Source organism: Pleurodeles waltl, chromosome 4_1 (assembly GCF_031143425.1).
Source record: "Pleurodeles waltl isolate 20211129_DDA chromosome 4_1, aPleWal1.hap1.20221129, whole genome shotgun sequence".
Lineage (NCBI taxonomy): Eukaryota > Metazoa > Chordata > Amphibia > Caudata > Salamandridae > Pleurodeles > Pleurodeles waltl.
The window spans coordinates 272399668-272422236 of NC_090442.1; the positions used below are offsets into that span (position 1 = coordinate 272399668).

The 22569-nt window shown below is 48.0% G+C and overlaps 1 protein-coding gene across 1 annotated transcript in view; it reads right to left on the reverse strand.

The window, feature by feature from the left end:
* MPPED1 (metallophosphoesterase domain containing 1) overlaps nt 1–22569 on the reverse strand; it is a 716237-nt gene that overhangs the window by 129541 nt on the left and 564127 nt on the right. Inside the window, exon 5 of the mRNA XM_069230050.1 lies at nt 13310–13425. Coding sequence (XP_069086151.1) covers nt 13310–13425 — 116 coding nt within the window. The remainder of the gene's footprint in view (nt 1–13309; nt 13426–22569) is intronic.

Here is a 22569-nt window from a genome sequence, read left to right on the forward strand (position 1 = left end):
TAGCGGTGCAGGCAGGGCATAGGGGGGCTTCTCGGGCCAGCCACCGACTGGGCTAGGCAGAGGGTCGCCTGATGGTCACTCCTGCACTGGAGTTAGGCTCCTTCTGGTTCAGGGGGCTGCGGGTGCAGTGCTTGGTCCAGGCGTCGGGTTCCTTGTTACAGGCAGTCGCGTCAGTGGGAGCCTCTGGATTCTCTCGACATGTGTCGCTGTGAGGGTCCAGGGGGGTCGTCTCGGGTTAGTCACGAGGTCGCAGTCGGCTGGGAGTCATCCCTGTAGTGTTGGTTCACTGGAGCTGGAGCCGGGGGCGTTGGGTGCAGAGTGTGAAGTCTCACGCTTCCGGCGGGAAGAGTGAAGTCTTTGAAAGTTGCAAGAAAGTTGCAAAGTTGTTGCTGTTTTTTAACAGTTCCGCTGTTCACTGGAGTTTCTTGGTCCTTCGGGTTCAAGGCAGTCCTTTGAGGTTTCAGAGGTTGCTGGGCCCTGTCGGATGCGTCGCTGTGCAGGTTCTTTGAGTCTGGAGACAGGCCGGTAGGGCTGGGGCCAATTCAGTTGGTGTCTCCGTCGTCTCTGCGGAGGCTTTCAGGTCAGCAGTCCTTCTTCTTGTTGTAGGTTGCAGGAATCTGATTTCCTGGGTCCTGGGGTGCCCCTAAATACCAGCTTATGGGGTTTGTTTAGGTCAGGAGGGCAGAAGCCAATGGCTACTGTCCTGGAGGGTGTCTACACCTTCTTTGTGCCTTCTCCCTGAGGGGAGGAGGGCACATCCCTAATCCTATTGGGGGAATCCTCCAAACTCAAAATGGAGGATTTCTAAAGGCAGGGGTCACCTCAGCTAAGGACACCTTAGGGGCTGTCCTGACTGGTGGGTGACTCCTCCTTGTTTTTCTCATTATCTCCTCCAGCCTTGCCGCCAAAAGTGGGGACAGTGGCCGGAGGGGCGGGCCTCTCCATTAGCTGGGATGCCCTGGGGTGCTGTAACAGGAGGCACATGCCTTTGAGGCTCACCGCCAGGTGTTACAGTTTCTGCAGGGGGAGGTGAGAAGCAACTCTCCCCATGTGGCCAGCAACTCGTCTGGTTGTGGAAGGCTGGCAGAAACTGGTCAGCCTAGCACTAGGAGTCAGACTGGTATTCAGGGGGCATCTCTAAGATGCCCTCTGGGTGCATTTTACAATAAATTCCACACTGGCATCAGTGTGCATTTATTGTGCTGAGAAGTTTGATACCAAACGTCACAGTTTTCAGTGTAGCCATTATGGTGCTGTGGAGTTCGTGCATGACAGACTCCCAGACCATATACTCTTATGGCTACCCTGCACTTAAAAAGTCTAAGGTTTTGCTTAGACACTGTAGGGGGATAGTGCTCATGCACATATGGCCTCACCTGTGGTATAGTGCACCCTGCCTTAGAGCTGTAAGGCCTGCTAGAGAGGTGACTTACCTATGCCACAGGCAGTGTGAGGTGGGCATGGCACTCTGAGGGGAGTGCCATGTCGACTTAGTCATTTTATCCCCACCAGCACACACAAGCTGTGAGGCAGTGTGCATGTGCTGAGTGAGGGGTCCCCAGGGTGCCATAAGACATGCTGCGGCCCTTAGAGACCTTCCCTGGCATCAGGGCCCTTGGTACCAGGGGTACCAATTACAAGGGACTTATCTGGGTGCCAGGGTTGTGCCAATTGTGGGAACAAAGGTACAGTTTAGGGGGAAAAACACTGGTGCTGGGGCCTGGTTAGCAAGGTCCCAGCACACTTTTAATCATAACTGGCATCAACAAAAGGCAAAAAGTCAGGGGGTAACCATGCCAAGGAGGCATTTCCTTACACATATTCTTTAGTTATCATTGCAATGCATTGCTATTGACTGTATATGGCATGGTAATGTATTTATTATTTTAGTTATGGTTGTCATTTAGATATTGTTTTCATAAGTCTTCATTGTTTATTTTCAGGAAGAGGGAGATGTTATATCCTTGAATATGGTATGTTGTGAATATTCTGTTGTCTATATATTGTAAGAGCACTGTATTGAGTTGTTGGAATGTTTGGTGTGGCATTCTAGTTCTGGAGGCATACATGCATTCTGATTCCAGATTGCATGCACAGCAGTTGAGAGTTGAAGCCAGACTGCACGGATGTCAGCTGGTGGGCTTGCTTCTTTACCCATTATTCTACTAAATAAATACTTATTCATAACCTACCTGGTGTCTGGACAACGATCCATTGAAAACAACACGGAGCCCTCCTAAATTTTGTTACTAGCTAAACTGGGAAAACCTTCTGGACCATGTCTTAGATTTCTTCAGTGGCACTACTTTTGGGATTGAATCATGGTCCAGTTCCAAGTTTAATGAACTTGAAACCTCTGATTGATTTGGCGTATAGCCAAGATATCTGCCTATGTAAGGTGTTGTTTCCTCGAAGTTCATTCTGTATTATTGATCTCAAATACTTACCTAATTTCTGCACCAGTTGATACCTGTCCTGCTTACCTCATTTACATTAACATCTTGTCCTCACTGCTAATCCATCCAATGTTCTGGCAAGGCGGCAGTGACTGTCCTTCATGCAAGCCATGCACTTTTCCCCATTTCCTCCATTATAGCTCTCTCACTGTTGGGCTAATGCCATGAATATGATGCAACAATAGATGCTGTGCCAACATATTGATGTCCCCCCTAGCTAAGGAGAGGTGGGATTCACAGTAATTCACTTTCAATACTCCATTCCAAATCATTCTCAGGGAGCGCTTTGAATGTAACTCAATAGGTATTCAGCTTTGGGTTGAATCTCTGGACACTGAACGTCAGAGAAGGCCAATGAGTTGTAAACTCCTGTGAGGCAAATTCACCCTCCGCTGATCCCTGACTCCAAACAGCTCCATGGGAGCTTTCCGAGGAAAGCAGGGGGCATCCGAAAACCCTTTCTAAGGAGGAGAAGAGCTTATGACACCTTACACAAAGAGAAGTGCTACCTGGATAGCCCCATTTAATACTTTGTGCCTGTCCTTGCCATTCTTGTTTGACTAAGGGGACAAAGTGGGAAGAGGATGATGAAATCCACTGTAACTACATCCTCATGGATGGGTGACATGGAGTTGGATGTCTTGAAAGATGAGCGGACTCCACACCGCCAGATATTTGACAAAGCCGTCAACTCGGTTTTGCTGATTAGTGGGATTATGGATCTTTCTGCATGGCAGCGGCCATGTTGTTAGCCAAAGTGAAGTAAAAGTCTAGACTGTGCAGAAATTAGGTCAGCCTATGCGACGTGTACCACCACTTGAATGTTCATCAGTACACTTGGCTGCCATCGTAGATGGATAGAAGGATACGTCATACAATACTAAAGAACTGGGCATACTCAACATTTACATATTTACCCAATCTCCATTAAGCAATCATATCTTAAGAAGCTTTCACTGTAAGATTCTGCTGTAACTTGTAAAATGTTCACGGCTCAAATACAGCTTATTTTGGTCATTTTCATGTGTGTAACAATATATACTGGCACGGTTACTAATCTGTTGTCTGTAGTCTGAGTTCTACCTGTGGGAACAATGCTGATTTGGTAGGGAAATCTCCACTCTGCCACTTGACCAACAGTGTTCTCCAAATCGTAAGGCACCGAAGGCATTTGGAGATTGACGAGGGGACGACTTGTTGCGATAGAAAATGGGCAAAACACTGGAGGCCTTATAAGAATACCTATTGGATTCTCAGACACTTCTGCTCACTGGTGTTTACTTTAATGATGGAGAATACATGATACTCTTTTGTTTTTTCAGAGTCACGTCTCTACTCTAACCTAATATCCACCTGCATGCCAACTGTATTTGTGCCTTATGACTGTCAAAGTTAGGATTACTGTATCCTGTTGGTGAGTACTCTACCAAGATCACTTCATCTTGCAAATGAATCCTTAGGTATGTGATCTGCCTCATTAAACGCAAAGCAAGCAATCACAAATAAACAATATGCTCCAATACTGCGTGCACTTTTTAACTGACGATACAATCCTATTAAGTTAATGTCTTTATTATGAGTCGTCTGCCACAAAAACCCTAGCGGTAACGCACCCGATGACAGGAATCTCCATTCCTGTTGCCAGCACACACACCCCCACTCATCAACACACCTTCAGACATCAGGGGTGTGGAATTTATTAAAATATCTACTTGTCCAGGGGACAGGTTGCTTCTCAAATCTACTTGTCCTGTAAAAAGATCTACTTGTCCCTTTGGTGCCATGTAGTGTGGCGACAAATTATGGCCGCAATTAATAGCCTCTCTGATTATGCCAGGGCTACTACCATAGTAGGGCTTGAATACTTGCAGTTTCAATCCCTACTGTAGCAATTTCCTTATTTTGCCACCTTTCTGCAGATCTGCATACTTGGGCTGGAGGAAGCAGAAAGCAATAGTTCCAGGGCTGGAATGCCTTTAAGTCTGCAAACCTACTAACCTGCATGTTTTAAAGATTTTTACCAGCTTCTCTCTAATATTTTCCCATAATAAGAAAGGTTGGACATTTACTCCTGACAATGGCAGAATTAGAACTTCTTCCAGGGTTGGGAAGAAAGTGGCTGGAGGGAAAATGAACTTGCAAATGCTCAATAGATTTTCACATGAGCAAATCTACACATCGTATTCACCCATGCTAAAATACAGTTCACAAATATTTTACAGGGGTACGACATATACCATGGGTGCACTTTTGTGACTTTCTTTAAGAATTTGGGGCCACATGTAGGTAGGTTCAGATTTGTGACCTGCAAATTGCGAGTCGCAAATCCGAATGTAGGATGGTGTCCTTGACACCATCTGTGATTCGCAAGGGCTTCGCAAATGCCCACCTCATGAATAATCATGAGGTGGGTCGCAATTTGCGACCCCTTAGCGAATGGTGGCCTGCTGGAGACAGCAGACCACCATGTCTGTGACTGCTTTTCAATAAAGCAGTTTTTTTTTTTTTTTTGTAATGCTGCCCGTTTTCCTTAAAGGAAAACGAGATGCATAACAAAAATGAAAAATTAAACGTTTTCGTTTCATTTTTTCAGAGCAGGCAGTGGTCCGCAGGACCACTGCCTGCTCTGAGAAAATGTTTGCAGGGACATTCACAATGGGGAAGGGGTCCCAAGGGGATCCCTTCCCTTTTGCAAAAGTGTTAGCACCCATTTGAAATGGGTGCAAACTGCGATTGGTTTGCGCCCGCGTTCGCGGTCACGAAACAATCCTACATTTCCCTTGCTAGTCGCAATTAGGAAGGGAACACCCCTTACTAATTGCGAGTCGCAAACCCGTTTTGTGATTCGGTAACCAGGTTACTGAATCGCAAAACTGGGCTTGTGCATCGCAGTGTGCTTTTTGCACGTCGCAAACAGCGAAAGTCGCTGTTTGCGACATGCAAAAAGCTACCTACATGTGGGTCTTGGTCCCTAATTAGGTCTGGTGTTAAAAAAGACATTTTGTTTTTATTAAACTTCTATTTCTCTCTCTTTCGGCTGGCTTTACTGTGAGTGATCGTATTCTGCTCTTCCACAAGGAGCATATTGCCACACAAAGTAGTTTTGTTCAGTGTCGGGAACTACAGTGGCAATCAGTGACGTAACGAAACTGGAGGGTGCCCCTTTGCAAAGAACATGGAGGAGCCCCCTCTCCAGACTCACTCAGGGCAGGTGCTGTGCTGAAGGGGCCCCCTGGAGGGCGGCTGCGGGGCCTTTGTTATGCCACTGGTGGCAACGTGTGCTTTTAGAGTTCAAAAACCTTTTGGGGGGGTTTTGCCAGTGTTTGTTACAATGTTGAGGGCCTGGAAGCTCCCACAACAATAAAGTATTACAAAAGCCATGTCAAAACAAGACACGCATTGATGAAACTAAAAGACTTATAAAAATATGTCAGATCAGTTGGCTTTGTCAGTGTTTGTTTATTTTCATGCTTCCCATAATCGTGTTGAAAATGGTTACACTGATTTTCCATTAGAAATATTTTTGGGAAATACTAGCATGCATCAACACATTTTATTAAATGACACTTCATTTGCATAAAACCAGAGAGCATTCTGGGAGAATTATTCTTAGCCTCTTAGTCTAAACTTTTCAAACATGTGTGTACACGTTTTTTTTTTTTTTTTTTGTACTGGAACCAACGTCAGTAGTGAAGTGTGACCTTAAAACATTTATTTACAGCACTCACCCTAATAATGAAGGCTTTCAAATAATGAACCATAAATACAAGTTCGAACAGCATTATCTTTTGGAAACATTTGTCAACTGCAGAGAGTTCCACTCTGTAAACAGGCAGCCAAAGGGTTTGTGCTGCAGGGGGTTGGGCTTACTTGTCCCAAGGACAAAGTAAACATAAAAACTTGTTGCCCTTGACCCCAAACCAGATGTCCCGGGCGTCGGGCAATAGGAATTCCACATCCCTGGACATGCATCCCCACTCATCCACACCTTCAGACACGCACCCCCACTCATCAACACACCTTCAGATACGCATCCCCACCCATCACCACACCTTCAGACACGTGTCCCCACTCATCAACACACCTTCAGACATGCACCCCACTCTTCAACACACCTCCAGACATGCAGCCCTACTCAGAAACCCACCTTCAGACATGTACACCCATTCATCAACATACCTTCAGACACGCACCCCCACTCATCTACACACTGTCAGACACGTATCCCCACTCATCAACACACCTTCAGACATGCACCTCCACTCATCAACACACTCCCTGACATAAACCTCCACTCACTTGCACGCACCCATACAAACACCCCTACTCGCATGCATCCCAATACACACACCTACTTAGTCGCACTCTGACATGCCCCCTCCCATCCGCTTCCATTCAGACACACACACCCTCCACAAACAGATACATACTGTACACACACGCACTCATGCACACCCATAACGCTACACATACATGCACACAACACACACCACCCTCCCCCCCTTTCAGACGGTCCACCTACCTGCCTGGGCGGGGTGGTCGTCTGGGAGGGGATGGGTGTCGGCATTTGCATTGCCAGCACTGCACCACCATGCAGGAACCGCTGTGCCTTATTACATCTTGTAAAATGTCAGGCGGAGTCCTTTTGGAGTGGCAGTGCTGGCAGAGGAACCGCCTCTCACCTGTCATCGGTCAGGCTGATGGTGACGGATTTCCACCCTTAAGTGGGTGGAAATCCTTGGGTGAGTCCAAATACGGCGGTCTTTGGAAATACAGCCAAAGTCATAATGAGGGCCTGAGTCACACATTGTCATGAAACTGAAACTACTTTTTCTGCGCATGTGCAACTGTGGGTCTGGTGTCACTAACATTTCTACTGTTTTATATACAGACATATGATAGATAGCCATTGAAGTGTTGCTGTATGGGGGGAAAAACACAGAGAGAACAAGGTGATTGATGGAATGCTCAAATTAATGTCAGCCCCCGCAATTGCTCGGGATGCATCCCAATCCATCATTTTTTGCCCACCATCCATGCCACCTCAGTTTGGACCGAGCCATAAGCAAATCATCCTTGACCCTGCTCCTCATGGGAACAGTCCAGCCTGAACTGCCAGGCCAGGTCATCCCTGAACCGGAACACAAATCAAATCACAAACATTTATAAAGCGCGCTACTCACCCGTGCGGGTCTCAAGGCGCTAGGGGGATGGGGTTACTGCTGCTCGAAGAGCCAGGTCTTGAGTTGCCTCCGGAATGCGAGGTGGTCCTGTGTAGTCCTGAGGTTGGTGGGGAGGGAATTCCATGTCTTGGCCACCAGGTAGGAGAAGGATTTCCCACCTGCCGTGGTGCGGCGGATGCGAGGGACGGCGGCGAGAACGAGGTTGGCGGAGCGAAGTTGACGGGTGGGCGTGTAGAAACTGAGGCGACGGTTGAGGTATTCGGGTCCCTTGTTGTGGAGGGCTTTGTGTTCGTGGGTGAGGAGTCGGAACGTGATCCTTTTGTTGACGGGAAGCCAGTGCAGGTGTCTCAGGTGGGCGGAGATGTGGCTGTTGCGGGGTATGTCGAGGACGAGGCGGGCGGAGGCGTTTTGAATTCGCTGCAGACGTTTCTGGAGTTTAGCGGTGGTTCCTGCGTATAGGGTGTTGCCGTAGTCCAGGTGGCTCGTGACAAGGGCGTGGGTCACGGTCTTTCTGGTGTCGGCGGGGATCCAACGGAAGATCTTTCGGAGCATACGGAGGGTGAGGAAGCAGGGGGATAATACGGCGTTGACTTGTTTGGTCATGGTGAGAAGTGGGTCAGAGATGAATCCGAGGTTGCGTGCGTGGTCTGAGGGGGTTGGTGCGGTGCCAAGGGCCGTGGGCCACCAGGAGTCGTCCCAGGTGGACGAGGTGTTTCCGAAGATGAGGACTTCCGTTTTGTCTGAGTTCAGTTTCAGACGGCTGAGTTTCATCCATTCTGCGACATCTTTCATTCCATCTTGCAGGTTGGTCTTGGCGCTGGTGGGGTCCTTGGTGAGGGAAAGTATCAGCTGAGTGTCGTTGGCGTAGGAGGTGATGTTGATGTTGTGTTTGCGTATGATGTCGCGAGGAGGCTCATGTAGACATTGAAGAAAGTCGGGCTGAGCGAGGAGCCTTGCGGGACGCCGCAGATGATCTCAGTGGGGTCTGAGCGGAAAGGAGGGAGGTAGACTCTTTAGGAGCGGTTGGAGAGGAAGGAGGTGATCCAGTCCAGGGCCTGTCCTTGGATCGCGGTGGAGCGGAGGCGGGATATTAGGGTTCGGTGGCAGACGGTGTCGAAGGCAGCCGAGAGGTCGAGGAGGATGAGGGCGACTGTTTCTCTGTTGTCCATCAGAGTTCTGATGTCGTCTGTGACTGAGATGAGGGCGGTTTCTGTGCTGTGATTGGCTCGGAATCCGGACTGAGAGGGGTCGAGTAGGTTGTTGTCTTCAAGGAAGTTGGTAAGTTGCTTGTTGACGGTCTTCTCTATGACTTTGGCAGGGAAGGGGAGGAGTGAGATGGGGTGAAAGTTCTTCAGGTCGCTGGGATCTGCTGTAGGTTTCTTCAGTAGGGCGTTGACTTCTGCGTGTTTCCATCTCTCGGGGAAGGTGGCAGAAGCAAACGAGCTGTTGATGATGGTCTGGAGATGCGGGCGATGATGTCGTCGGCTTTGTTGAAGATGAAGTGTGGGCAGGGGTCCGAGGGGGCATGGGAGTGGATGGAGTTCATGGTGGCTTTGGTCTCTTCCGTGTTGATGTGAGTCCAGGCGTTGAGGGTGATGGCTGGGGTTGCAGGTTCTGAGGTGGTTGGATGGGTCTGGTGTCCAAAGCTGTCGTGTAGGTCGGTGATCTTACGATGGAAGAAGGTGGCGAGGGAGTTGCAGAGGTCTTGTGAGGGCGTGATGGCGTTGGCGTTAGGGTTGGAGAGCTCTTTGACAATGTTGAAGAGTTCTTTGCTGTTGTGAGTGTTCTTGTCCAGTCTGTCTGTGAAGGAATTTCTTTTGGTGGCGCGGATCAGTTGGTGGTGTTCGCGGGTAGCGTTCTTGAGGGCAGACATGTTCTCTGCGGTGTGGTCCTTGTGCCAGGCTTTCTCGAGGGTGGGCAGTTTTTTTTAGATTCCTTGAGGGTGTCTGTGAACCAGAGAGGTTTTTTGGTGTTGGTCTGTCTTGGGAGGCGTCTGAGGGGAGCGAGGTTGTCTGCGCAGTTGGTGATCCAATGCGTGAGGCTGAGGGCTGCATCGTTGGGGTCGGTGGAGAAGGTGGGTTGGTTGTCGCTGAGAGTGGAGAGAAGCTGTTCCGCTGGGATTTTGTTCCAATGTTGGCGTGGGATGGATTGTGTGCGAAGGTGGCGAGTCTCGCGTCGGAAGGTGAAGTGGACACATCTGTGGTCAGTCCAGTGTATTACGGAGGAGTGGCTGAAAGATACGTGGTTGCTGGCGGAGAAGATGGGGTCGAGAGTGTGTCCGACGATGTGGGTGGGGGTGTTCACCAGTTGCTTGAGACTGAGGTTGGCGAGGTTGTCGAGCAGGGCGGTGGTGTTGGGGTCGTTGTTCTGTTCCAGGTGGAAGTTGAGGTCACCGAGGAGGATGTAGTCCGGCGAGGCAAGGGCGTGCGGGGAGATGAAGTCAGTGAAAGAGTTGCTGAAGAAGGCGCGTGGTCCAGGGGGTCTGTAGATGAGAGTTCCTCTGAGGGTGGTCCTGGGGTCTGTGTGGATCTGGAAGTGCAGGTGTTCGGCGGCGAGGGGGGTGTCTTCGGTGGAGGTGGTGACGTTGATGGAGTCCTTGAAGATGATGGCTATTCCTCACCCGACTTGGTTGGTGCGGTCTCTCCTGGAGATCTTGTAGCAGTCGGGGATGGCTATGGCGATGTCGGGGGCCGAAGAGGCGTTCATCCAGGTCTCAGTGATGAAGGCGACGTCCAGTGCGGTGGAGTCCAGGAGGTCCCATAGTTCAACGGTGTGCTTGTGGACAGAGCGTGCGTTGATCAGGATGCATTTGAGGTGGTTGTTGGCACGTGGGCTGGCGGCCGGGGTGGTTTCACGGTGGAAGATGAGTTTGCAGGTGAGGCATGCGAAGGGTCCATGGGTGCGTTTAGGGTTGGCTTGGAAGCAGGTACTGGAGCACCCCGGGTTGAGGGCGTGGAGGGTGTTGGGGTCGTAGCGGTGCTGTGGGGTTTGGGAGTGCTGGGGGCCAGGGGTCGTGGTGCTGGGCGCGGACGGGCGCAGACGGGCGCAGACGGGCTTGCCTTTGGCGCGCCAGCGGCGCGGCCGCACAGCGGCCGCCATAAGAGGGAGGAGGGGTCAGCTGGGGGCGGGGGTGACGAATGGGAGCAGGGGGGCGGGGCCGAGCAGGAGGTGGCGGCGGGAAAGTGGAGGGTGGGGGGTCAGGTAGAGGAGAGGGGAGAAAAGATAGGGGAGGGGGGTTACAGAGGTGGAGGGGAGTAAGGAAGAACAGAAGAGGAGAAGAGTCAAGAAGAAGAGTAAAGAAGAAGAGAAGAGTCAAGAACCGAAGAGAGAAGAGTCAAGAAGAAGAGTAAAGAAGAAGAGAAGAGTCAAGAACCGAAGAGAGAAGAGTCAAGAGAGAAGAGTGAAGAGGAAGAGGAAGAGGAGAAGAGTCCGGAGAGAAGAAAGAAGGGTCAAAAAGAAGAAGAGTCAGGCAGAAGAGGAGAGACCTGAGAAGCAGAGGGGAAGCGTCCAGAAGATGAGGAGAGGCCACAGAGGAAGAGAAGGGACACGCAGAGAAAAGTACAGAGGAGGAGAAAGAACACGCAGGTCAGGGTGCAGAGGAGAGAGAAGAACACAGATGAAGAACAAAGCTGGAAGAGAGAGCGGTGCGGAAGCGGAGAGAGAAGAACACAGATGAAGAAAGAAGAAAGAACAACCAGGACGGGGTGCAGAGAAGATCACAGATGAAGAAAGAAGCAGGAAGAGAACGCGGTGAGGAAGAGGAGAAATGAAGAACACAGATGAAGAAAGAAGAAAGAACACGCAGGTTGGGGTGCAGAAGAGAGAGAAGAACACAGATGAAGAAAGAAGCAGGAAGAGAGTGCGGTGAGGAAGAGGAGAAAAGAAGAACACAGATGAAGAAAGAAGAAAGAACACGCAGGACGGGGTGCAGAGAAGAACACAGATTAAGAAAGAAGCAGGAAGAGAACGCGGTGAGGAAGAGGAGAAATGAAGAACACAGATGAAGAAAGAAGAAAGAACACGCAGGACGGGGTGCAGAGGAGAGAGAAGAACACAGATGAAGAACAAAGCAGGAAGAGAGCGCGGTGAGGAAGAGGAGAAAAGAAGAACACAGATGAAGAAAGAAGAAAGAACACACAGGACGGGGTGCAGAGAAGAACACAGATGAAGAAAGAAGCAGGAAGAGAACGCGGTGAGGAAGAGGAGAAATGAAGAACACAGATGAAGAAAGTAGAAAGAACACGCAGGACGGGGTGCAGAGGAGAGAGAAGAACACAGATGAAGAACAAAGCAGGAAGAGAGCGCGGTGAGGAAGAGGAGAAAAGAAGAACACAGATGAAGAAAGAAGCAGGAAGAGAACGCGGTGAGGAAGAGGAGCAGGGCCGAGGAAGAGCAGAGCACGCAGCAAGAGGGCTGCAGAAGAGGGCAGAGAGCGAAGGCAAGAAGGACAGCAGAGGTGCGGAGAGAGGTTGGAGGAGAGAGCGGAAGGCAGAAGACAGAGGTACAGGAGAAGAGAGGTGAGTAGCGCAGGGCTGGGCGAGGGGCTGGGCGGGGGGAGTACTTACTGTTTTTAGCAGGTCTTGCTGGGAGGTGTCAGGAGCCTGGGCTGGTGGAGCTGTAGTGGCAGGGGGAGCGACCTACCCTCAGGTCAAGCAACCTAGAGCCGGTTTCGCCCTTGTTATGGGCTTATCAGCTGGGTATAGCTTGGTTCAAGTGACACAGTGTGCACGGGACCCATGACTAGGCATACCCCTTCAACTTAAGGTGCCATGATAAAGTATCCAAAAAGTAACGGATGGAATGCTTGAATTAATCTCAGCCACTGGTAATTACTCGATCTGCATCCCAGTCCCTTGTTATTTTGCACACCGGTCCACCTCAGTTTAGACCCAGCTATACGCAAATTAGTGTTGAAACTGGTTCAATTGAAACAGTCCAGATTGTGTTCCGGTTCAAGAAGGATTTGGTCTGACAGTTCATGCTGGGCTTTTCCCAGTAGAAGCATTGGAAGGAAAACACTTTTCCATATGTAGGAGCAAAATCCTCTACAACTCCACCAAAGTAACTTAATGTATTTGCAGTTCCTATCCAGTGTTACATTCCACCATGAGATTGCCTCCGAACAATCTGCCTCCCGCCAAAGTGGTTTACTCCTGCCAAGCACAGGAGTAAATATCTAAATATTTCAAGGGTGGAGAGGGTCAGAAAATGGTTTTTGAATACGAAAAACAGGTCGGTTTGTGGGTGTTCACAATTTTTGAGGGTATTCTCACCATCATATGACCACTTTCACCATTATGAGGAGATTCACTCACATGTAAACCCTCAGTAGAATTAAATACTTTTATAAGTACAAAACCAACATTTAAGCTTTATGAAAGTGGGTTTGCGCTCATGCAAAATAGTCAATTTATATGTGAAATTTAGATATACAAGTGAAAATAGCTATGCAAATGTAGCCTAAACTCTTTTAGAACTGTTGGGCAAAGCAATTTTGTATTTTAAGATGCATTTCAATTAGCCTTTTTTAGACTTAACATTCATTAATTAACATCAACTATTCTTACATCTAACTTCTTGCCAACAGTTAAGCCCTCGTTCCAGGCACTGGCTCAAACAACGTGTAAAATTTCCATGAATGAATAGTTATTACATTCAGTGAATTCTTACCGAGTGGCGGTCCATGTGTTATAAGAATATCAGTTTCTTCTGGAATGTTGTTCCATTTGTCTAATAGAGCTTGGCCTCGAGGAAGATTAAAGCCCCAACCATAAAACCAGGGTTGCCTGCCAATTAAAAGAGAATCTCATTTTAATTTCTAAGTGCAAATAGTCCAGTGCCTTTTTCCTATACAGATGGCTAAGTAATGATGAAAGAATGCACCTAGTTGAAGGTCAGGAGTTGAAAGACAATCATACATACATACATAGAAACTGTGGGAAAGTGCCATTGTTATCCCCCCCCAACGTTTAGCCTGATATTGATGCCAACTACGATTGAAAGTGTGCTGGGATCCCTCTAACCAGGCCCCAGCACCAGTGTTATTTCCCAAAACCTGTACCTTTGTTCCCACAACTGCCACACAGTTAAGTCCCTTGTAAAAGGTACCAATTATACCAAGGGTCCTGTGGCGAGGGATGGTCCCCAAGGGCTGCAGCATGTATTATGCCACCCTGAGGGACCCCTCACCAAGCACATGCACACTGCTTTTGCAGCTTGTATGTACTGGTGGGGAGAAAAAGGTAAAGTCGGCATGGCACCCCCCTCAGAGTACCATGCCCACAAACCACTGCTTGGGTCATAGGTAAGTCACCCCTCTAGCAGGTCTTACAGCCCTAAGGCAGGGTGCATTATACCACAAGTGAGGGCATAGCTGAATGAGCAATATGTCCCTACAGTATCTAAGTCCATTCTTAGACATTGTAAGTGCAGTGTAGCCATACTGAGTATATAGTCTGGGAGTTTGTCATTACGAACTCCACAGCTACATAATGGCTTCACTGAATACTGAGAAGTTTGATATCAAACATTTCAGCATATTAAACCTACACTGATGCCAGTGTGGGATGTATTGAAAAATGCACCCAGGGGGCATCTTAGAGATGCCCCCTGTATGTTAGCCAAACTGTTAGTGCAGGACTGACGAGTCTGTACTAGCCTGCCACTTTCAGACACGTTTCTGACCAGATGGGGTGAGAGCCTTTGTGCTCTCTGTGGCCAGAAACAAAGCCTGTCCTGGGTGGAGATGCCTCACACCTCCTCCCTGCAGGAACTGTAACACCTGGCGGTGAGCATCAAAGGCTCAAGCCTTGGGTTACAGTGCCCCAAGGCACTCCAGCTAGTGGAGTTGCGTGCCCCCTGGACAAAGCCCCACTTTTGGCAGCAAGTCCGGCTGGAAAATTAGGGAAGACAGTGACACATCCAGTGGGACCAGCAACCTCTGCCAAGCTCCAGAGGACTGCCCTGCACCACTAAGGACTGAGAACTCCCGAGGACAGAAGGCTTGTGCACAAAGAATCAATAACGAAGGGAATCCAGAGCCTCCCCAGTTCCGTGAGTCCTGACCACACTGCACCCGACGCCTTTGGCCAGTGACCACGTGGCCAAACCAGCTAGAGAGCGAGTCCCCAGGCATTTGTGAGCAAGTGCCCACCCTGGGTTGACCTATCCACCCCTCCACGCCGCCGCCTTGAGGGGGAATCCCGAGGACCCCCTGACCGCAAAAGCTTCGGATGAAGATATCCGATGCTTAAAAAACCACTGCACCCGCAACCCCCAGACCTTGAAAAACCTGACCTCTGGTGCAGATATGTTCAGCAGACGGCCCTCCTCCCTATCCAGTCTGTGGTTTGTTCAAGCCGACCCCCAGGACCTCACCTGCAGCATGTGAGTGACCCCCGGGGTCCCTTCATTGACCAGCATTGGGAACCCGATGCCTTGTTTGCACCCTGCATTTGGCTGCCCCAGTGCCGCTCAGGGAGTGTGTTTGGTGCCTACATGTGGCCCCGAGTGCTCCTCTAAACCCACAGGTCTGCCCTGCGAAGCCACGGGTACTTACCTGCAGGCAGGCCTGATTCCAAGTGCCCCCAGCCTCCATAGGAGCCCATGTTAAATTTGCCTCAAATTTGACCGCTGCACCCGGCTGGCCCTGTGTTGCTGGTGGTGGGTGTTTGGGATTAACTTGAACCCCAACCTGTGGACTTCCTAACCCCTGGAGACTGGAACTGTAAGTCAAGTACTTACCTGTAAATCGTACTAACTTTTCTTCCCCCAGGAACTGTTTCTGAAAAGTGCAGTGTCACTTTTAAAACAGATAATTGTTAATATTTCAAAAACTGTGTAACTTATCGATTTCAAAGTACTATTGATATCTGTGTGAAGTACGAATCTATTGAAGTACTTACCTGCAACTTGAATCTTGTGGTTCTAGAAATAAATTAAGAAAATATATTTTTGCTATATAAAAAAATTGGTCTGGAGTTAAGTCATTGAGTGTGTACTTCTTCTCTTGTCTGCGTGTGTACAACAAACACTTTGCACTACCCTTTGATAAGCCTAACTACTCGACCACACTACCAGAAAAGAGAGCCTTAGTATTATCTACTTTAGCCTCTGTTAAGCCTATGGGGAACACCTGGACTCTGTGCACAATATATCTCATTTTGAGCTTCCTACACACTCATTAAGAGTATTACCAGGGAATCGCCAGGAAGGATAGCTCGAGGCTATGGACGTCATTTAGGAGTCACCAGGAGTCGCGGCTGTGACCCCAGCTTATCCCTTGTGACCCCTGGCCTCAGAGGTGGCTAAATCAATGCCAGGAACACAGGGGCATCTCTTCCTTATGAACGGTGCTTGGGTCTCCACTTCCTTGTTTTCAATCAATTTTTTTACTACACTAATAGTAAATAATATATTATTTGTTATTAGTGTAATAAAAAAATGGTGTACAGTTGGCTGCAATATGAACCTCAAGGTAGCTGAGTTAAGTAAAAAACACTTTTAAATGTATGTTCTGTGCATGCTTGCGGGTAAGAGTGTTCTTATGTGAAACAGACTGTGCGTAGGAGTGAGTGTGTGTTTGTGGAAGCATCTATACCAGAGTGAAAGTAAAGATGAAATAGAGTGTTATGTCACTTCCACTACCCCTGGTATTTTAGTGAATTGGCGTCCATGCTTGAGGCAAAAAGAAGTAAGATTCTTGTGAGCACATGTGAGAGGGTGTGGTTCAAGAAAGGGGAAAAACTGGGAGGAAATAAAGATGTAGGCAAGAAAGATGGCCAATATTTGTGAAAGGCATTACATATTTAACAAAAAAAGGGCTAAAAGAAATCATAAAAATATTACTAGACCTGCAGGTCGAGTAACTTAAATAATCTACTCGACCTAACTGTAATGTACTTGACCCGTAAACGGATCTCAAATTGTGTGATCCTAGGCAAATGGTTTACAGAGTCGCCTTTTTCTTAATTCTCACATATGACTGTACCTTCAAATATCTGAGCTCAGAATTTCTGCAGTACAAAAAAACTTGTTTGTTTGATTAAGTAGACTAAAGTTTGCTGCATGCAGCACGAGAATCTAGCCCACATACCCATGAGGTCTAGCCCACATAACCTAGGACTTCTTTTAGTTTACTAACAACATTGCCATCAGGGCAGGAGTGTTTCTCAGTTTGTTTAAACACTCAATTTTAATAAATATATTACTAAACCTTGATGTGGTACCAAATTATCATCTGCACACAGTAACTTTCCAAAAGATGTCCAAAAACCTCTCCACTAACTTGCAGCTTTTCTGATAAAACTATATAGGGCCAGATGTATCATCACAGCCCTTTGCGAGTCGGAAATAGCGATTTTTAAGAAATCGTTATTTCCGACTCGCAAAGTGCCATGTATCACATTTGCGATTCGGTAATAGCAATTTCTTAAAAATCGCAAATGCTATTACCGAATCGCAAATTGCGATACCAGACCCATTCGCAGCTATGGGCCTGTTGGGCCATAGCTGCAAATTTTTTGCATTTCCAAAATTGCGATTTCTGAACCAGAAATCGCAATTTTGGAAATGCAAAAGCCCAGGGTGCTGGGGGCCTAAGGCCCCCTCTGCTGCACCCCAAAAATGTTTTGTGGTACATGTAAGGTGCACACATGCCAAAAGGGCATGTGTGCTTTATATGTTCTATTTCAAAATGCATTTTAAATAAACACCTGGTTTCTTTTCATGCATGTGCAAAATGCCATTCTGCGAAAAATCGCAATTTGCGATTTTTTGCAGCATCTCCTTGCGATGTGGATTTTGCGAATCGCAAATTGCGACTCGCAAAACCAGGTTGCAACGCAAGAAATCGCATTTTTTGCGATTTCTTATTTGTGGTCTGCGAATGTCTTTCATGCATCGCAGACCACTTTTTTGCACTCGCAAACGGCCGAATTTTGCGAGTGCAAAATTTTTTCATACATCTGGCCCATAGTGTATTAACAATCTGTGAAAATTGGGTTTCAGAAAACATATCCTTTGTACATCATCATGTAAAGTATTTCGATTTGTTTTCATCCAATTAAACTATTTTTTCATCACACAGAAATATAAAAAAAAAGGGCTTTCATAATGTTGGAAAATGGGTTATTGGTAAGGGCAGGTAGGTACCTACACTTAGCAATAGGCCACTAACCTCCACTAAGGTCCAGTTAGGTTTCATTAAATTAAACCCAGCTTAACCCTTGGTAGCTTTGCAACGAGCGTCAAGGCTTAACTTAGGAGACAGAGTGTAAAGCATTCAAATATCACAAAACAGTAATTAAATAAAACACAGGAAACAGTTTAAAAATCCAAAACCAATTTATAAAAATAGATTATACTTTTATCTTTAAAATGACACAAAAACTAATAAAATTGGATAAGGGGAACCGGAGATATGAATTTTTAAAGAATTATAATTTTTTTAGCGCCTAGAAACAAAAAGCGCCAATCGGGTTATCTGGTTGCACCTCGACCGGGGCAAAGTCAAAGTTTAAGGCCGACCGCGATGGAGCCCTGCTCAGCTGCAGGCTGCGGGAGGCCTCAGTTAAAAGTTTGCCTTCACACTTAGGCCCTCATTCTAACCCCGGCGGTCTGGTCGGCGGGAGTACCGCTGCCCTTAGAATCCCCCATGGCGGCGCAGCTTGCTGCGCCGCCATGGGGGATTCTGACACCCCCTACCGCCATCCTGTTCCTGGCGGTTCGCCCGCCAGGAACAGGATGGCGGTAGGGGGTGCCGAGGGGCCCCCGTAAGAGGGCCCCACAAAGTATTTCAGTGTCTGCCTAGCAGACACTGAAATACGCGACGGGTGCAACTGCACCCGTCGCACCTTCCCACTACGCCGGCTCCATTCGGAGCCGGTGTCCTCGTGGGAAGGTCGATTTGCCCTGGGCTGGCGGGCGGCCTTTTGGCGGCCGCCCGCCAGCCCAGGGCAAATCCCAAAATACCCTCAGCGGTCTTTTGACCGCGGAGCGGTATTTTGGAGGGGGAACATTGGCGGGCGGCCTCCGCCGCCCGCCAATGTTAGAATCACCCCCTTAGTCACTTTTTCGAAGATTTTCTTCAGCGGGACGAACCTGCCAGTCCAATCCGACCTCCTTGAGCCCTTCTCCGGATACGCGATGCGGGAATCCTCAGTGGAGATTTTTACCTTCGGACTTAGTTGTTTTTTCGAGGTGAAAATCCTTCGACCGGGGTAAACCTGGATCTTGATCCGACGTCCCTGGAGCCCTCCTCGAATACGCTGGCTGGGAGGTCCCGGTCAACTTTTTACCTTTGGACTTAGTCTCTTTTTCTGAGATTTTCTTTACCGGGAGGAACCAGCAAATCAGGCCGGGTCGCGGTTGAAGCAAGCCGGCTAGAGTTGCCGCAGCGGGTCGGTCCCTCTATGGAGCTTTTTTACAAAAGTTCTCCAAACTTCTCCAAACTTCTGGGGCTTCTTCCAGATGTCCTTTTAATGTTCTTGGAGGCAGGTGCGCTCCTAACTGTTTGTGACTTTAAAGGCTCCCTTGAGCTACTGGGCTGACGAGCTCTGGAGCAGGCACCAGCATGCCAGGAAAGAGGTACTGAAACCGGGGGATTTATGGCAGCATTCCCAGCACCCCGCAAATATGTTCTCTGCTGAAGAAGGGACTAACCCAGAAACACATGTGTCCAGAGATGCACAGTAAAGGCTGTACCTACTTAAAGGTGAAATATTTAAAAATTAATGGAGTTCGTTTTTTGAAGATACTACATCTACCATGATGCAATGGGGCAGATTAATTGCTGGGATGTCAGGCAGGTGCGCTCCTAACTGTTTGTGACTTTAAAGGCTCCCTTGAGCTACTGGGCTGACGAGCTCTGGAGCAGGCACCAGCATGCCAGGAAAGAGGTACTGAAACCGGGGGATTTATGGCAGCATTCCCAGCACCCCGCAAATATGTTCTCTGCTGAAGAAGGGACTAACCCAGAAACACATGTGTCCAGAGATGCACAGTAAAGGCTGTACCTACTTAAAGGTGAAATATTTAAAAATTAATGGAGTTCGTTTTTTGAAGATACTACATCTACCATGATGCAATGGGGCAGATTAATTGCTGGGATGTCAGGCAGGTGCGCTCCTAACTGTTTGTGACTTTAAAGGCTCCCTTGAGCTACTGGGCTGACGAGCTCTGGAGCAGGCACCAGCATGCCAGGAAAGAGGTACTGAAACCGGGGGATTTATGGCAGCATTCCCAGCACCCCGCAAATATGTTCTCTGCTGAAGAAGGGACTAACCCAGAAACACATGTGTCCAGAGATGCACAGTAAAGGCTGTACCTACTTAAAGGTGAAATATTTAAAAATTAATGGAGTTCGTTTTTTGAAGATACTACATCTACCATGATGCAATGGGGCAGATTAATTGCTGGGATGTCAGGCAGGTGCGCTCCTAACTGTTTGTGACTTTAGAGGCTCCCTTGAGCTACTGGGCTGACGAGCTCTGGAGCAGGCACCAGCATGCCAGGAAAGAGGTACTGAAACCGGGGGATTTATGGCAGCATTCCCAGCACCCCGCAAATATGTTCTCTGCTGAAGAAGGGACTAACCCAGAAACACATGTGTCCAGAGATGCACAGTAAAGGCTGTACCTACTTAAAGGTGAAATATTTAAAAATTAATGGAGTTCGTTTTTTGAAGATACCACACCTACCATGATGCAATGGGGCAGATTAATTGCTGGGATGTCAGGCAGGTGCGCTCCTAACTGTTTGTGACTTTAAAGGCTCCCTTGAGCTACTGGGCTGACGAGCTCTGGAGCAGGCACCAGCATGCCAGGAAAGAGGTAGTGAAACCGGGGGATTTATGGCAGCATTCCCAGCACCCCGCAAATATGTTCTCTGCTGAAGAAGGGACTAACCCAGAAACACATGTGTCCAGAGATGCACAGTAAAGGCTGTACCTACTTAAAGGTGAAATATTTAAAAATTAATGGAGTTCGTTTTTTGAAGATACTACATCTACCATGATGCAATGGGGCAGATTAATTGCTGGGATGTCAGGCAGGTGCGCTCCTAACTGTTTGTTCTTTTAAGGTCCACAGCTTACCCCAAGGGTCCAGAAGTTCTGAGATGGTCCTTGGGGGTGCGGACTACAACTCCCAGAATGCACCTGGCACAAACTCCTTTTTGGCCACTGGGCAGTGGCCAGCTGGTTGATTTCTTCAGGAGTTGGTGCAGGGGACTCTGGATAGCAATTTTTCACCTGTAGCAAACAGGGAGTCCCTCCTTGAACCAGTTGAAGCCAGGCAAAGTCCTTCTTGTGGTGAAGCCCAAATGTGCAGCTGGTGCAGTCCTTCTGAGTGCAGGTTCCAGGTGCAGGCCAGGGGTCCAGCAGGGCAGTCCTTCTTCTCCTTTGGTTCTTCCTTGTTGGAATCTGATGGGGATCTGAGGTGTGGGTGCAGGTCTGCCAGTTTTATCCTTGCTCCTGGGTGAAAAGCAGGGGGGCCTGGTTCTCCAATCAGGTGCAGAGTCCTTCCCCCTGTGGTGACCACTTCCTGGGAAGTGTGGCAAAAATCAATCCCAGGAGGCAACATTCTCCAAAAATCCATCATGGCTGAATCTGATTTTTGGAGGTTACATCTGGCTGAGCCCACCCACTGGTGTGGCTAAAAATCATAAACACACACCTCTCCTGCACTCTCCTAATCTAATCAAGGGGGCACCTAGTTGTCTGGGGTTGCAGGATGTGGGGGTGTTGCTGGTTGCTCTAAATGTCCTTCTCTGCCTTTGAAGACCAGTTTGGCAGCCCTCCCCCTTCCTGCCTCACCATCTGCTGAGGGGAGATTCCCTCCCACAGGCACAGTCATTTGTGTGAAGCCATGCCACTTCACACCTCATCAAAGCAGCCTGGCCAGGCTGCTAGAGGCTGGCCAATCAGAGCACAGCAGAAAAAACAATGCCGGGCTGAAATTGGCAACTTTTCAGGTAAAGTTTAAAACTCTTTATCTGAACAAGTTATATTAAATCCCACAACTGGAAGTTGTGGGATTTATTACAACAATTAATTTGATACCAAACTCTTGGTATGCATCATTTAAGGAGATTTTACAAATTAAAATAAAGTCTCCCCATTCTAGCCTATGAAGGCCATTTACTACAATGAGGGAAAAACGAATTTGGTTGTTTTTACCTCACCAGGGCTTATAAAACTATTTTTATAAAGTCCCTGCTTATAGTTACATGGCACCCAGCCCTAGGGCACATAAGGCACACCTTAGGGGTGACTTATATGTAAAAATAAGGTAGTTTAAGACTTTGGAACTACTTTTAATTCCAAAGTCGAATTTGCATATACATTTAATTAAAAAGCAGCCAGCAAGGCAGGCCTGCCTTTACAATGACACTGGGCACCTCAGCAGTGCACCTATGGGTGCACTACCTATGCTGTGGTCCCTAAACCTACATGCCCTACAATATACTAGGGACTTATAGATAGGTTAACTTAGCCAATTATAATTAGCCTAATTTGCATATCCATTTTACACAGAGCACTTGCCCTGGGACTGGTAAGCAGTACCCAGGGCACAGCCAAGAGTCAGTAACCACCAGTACCTGTCCAAAAAGTGTCAGGGTGACCAGGGCAAAAAGGAGGTCTTTCCTACACATAACTACTGAAATATATTTTGAAATGTTTGCACAGTTAACTTATTCATTTAAATGTTGTTTGTTAGGAAAAACCTGACACCCTATATCCTTTTATTTTAAATTCTAAGCAGCAGGTCACGCATTTCACCTTACAAAGTCCTGGAATTCTGCAGTCAGATGGAAATTAATTGTAAGAAAAACTGACTTTTGACCTCTGTCTGTGAACACAGAGCAAATGTGACATAAGAACAAGATTTAAAAGCATCTTTTATTGCCCCTCCACTTTTCAACTGAACAGA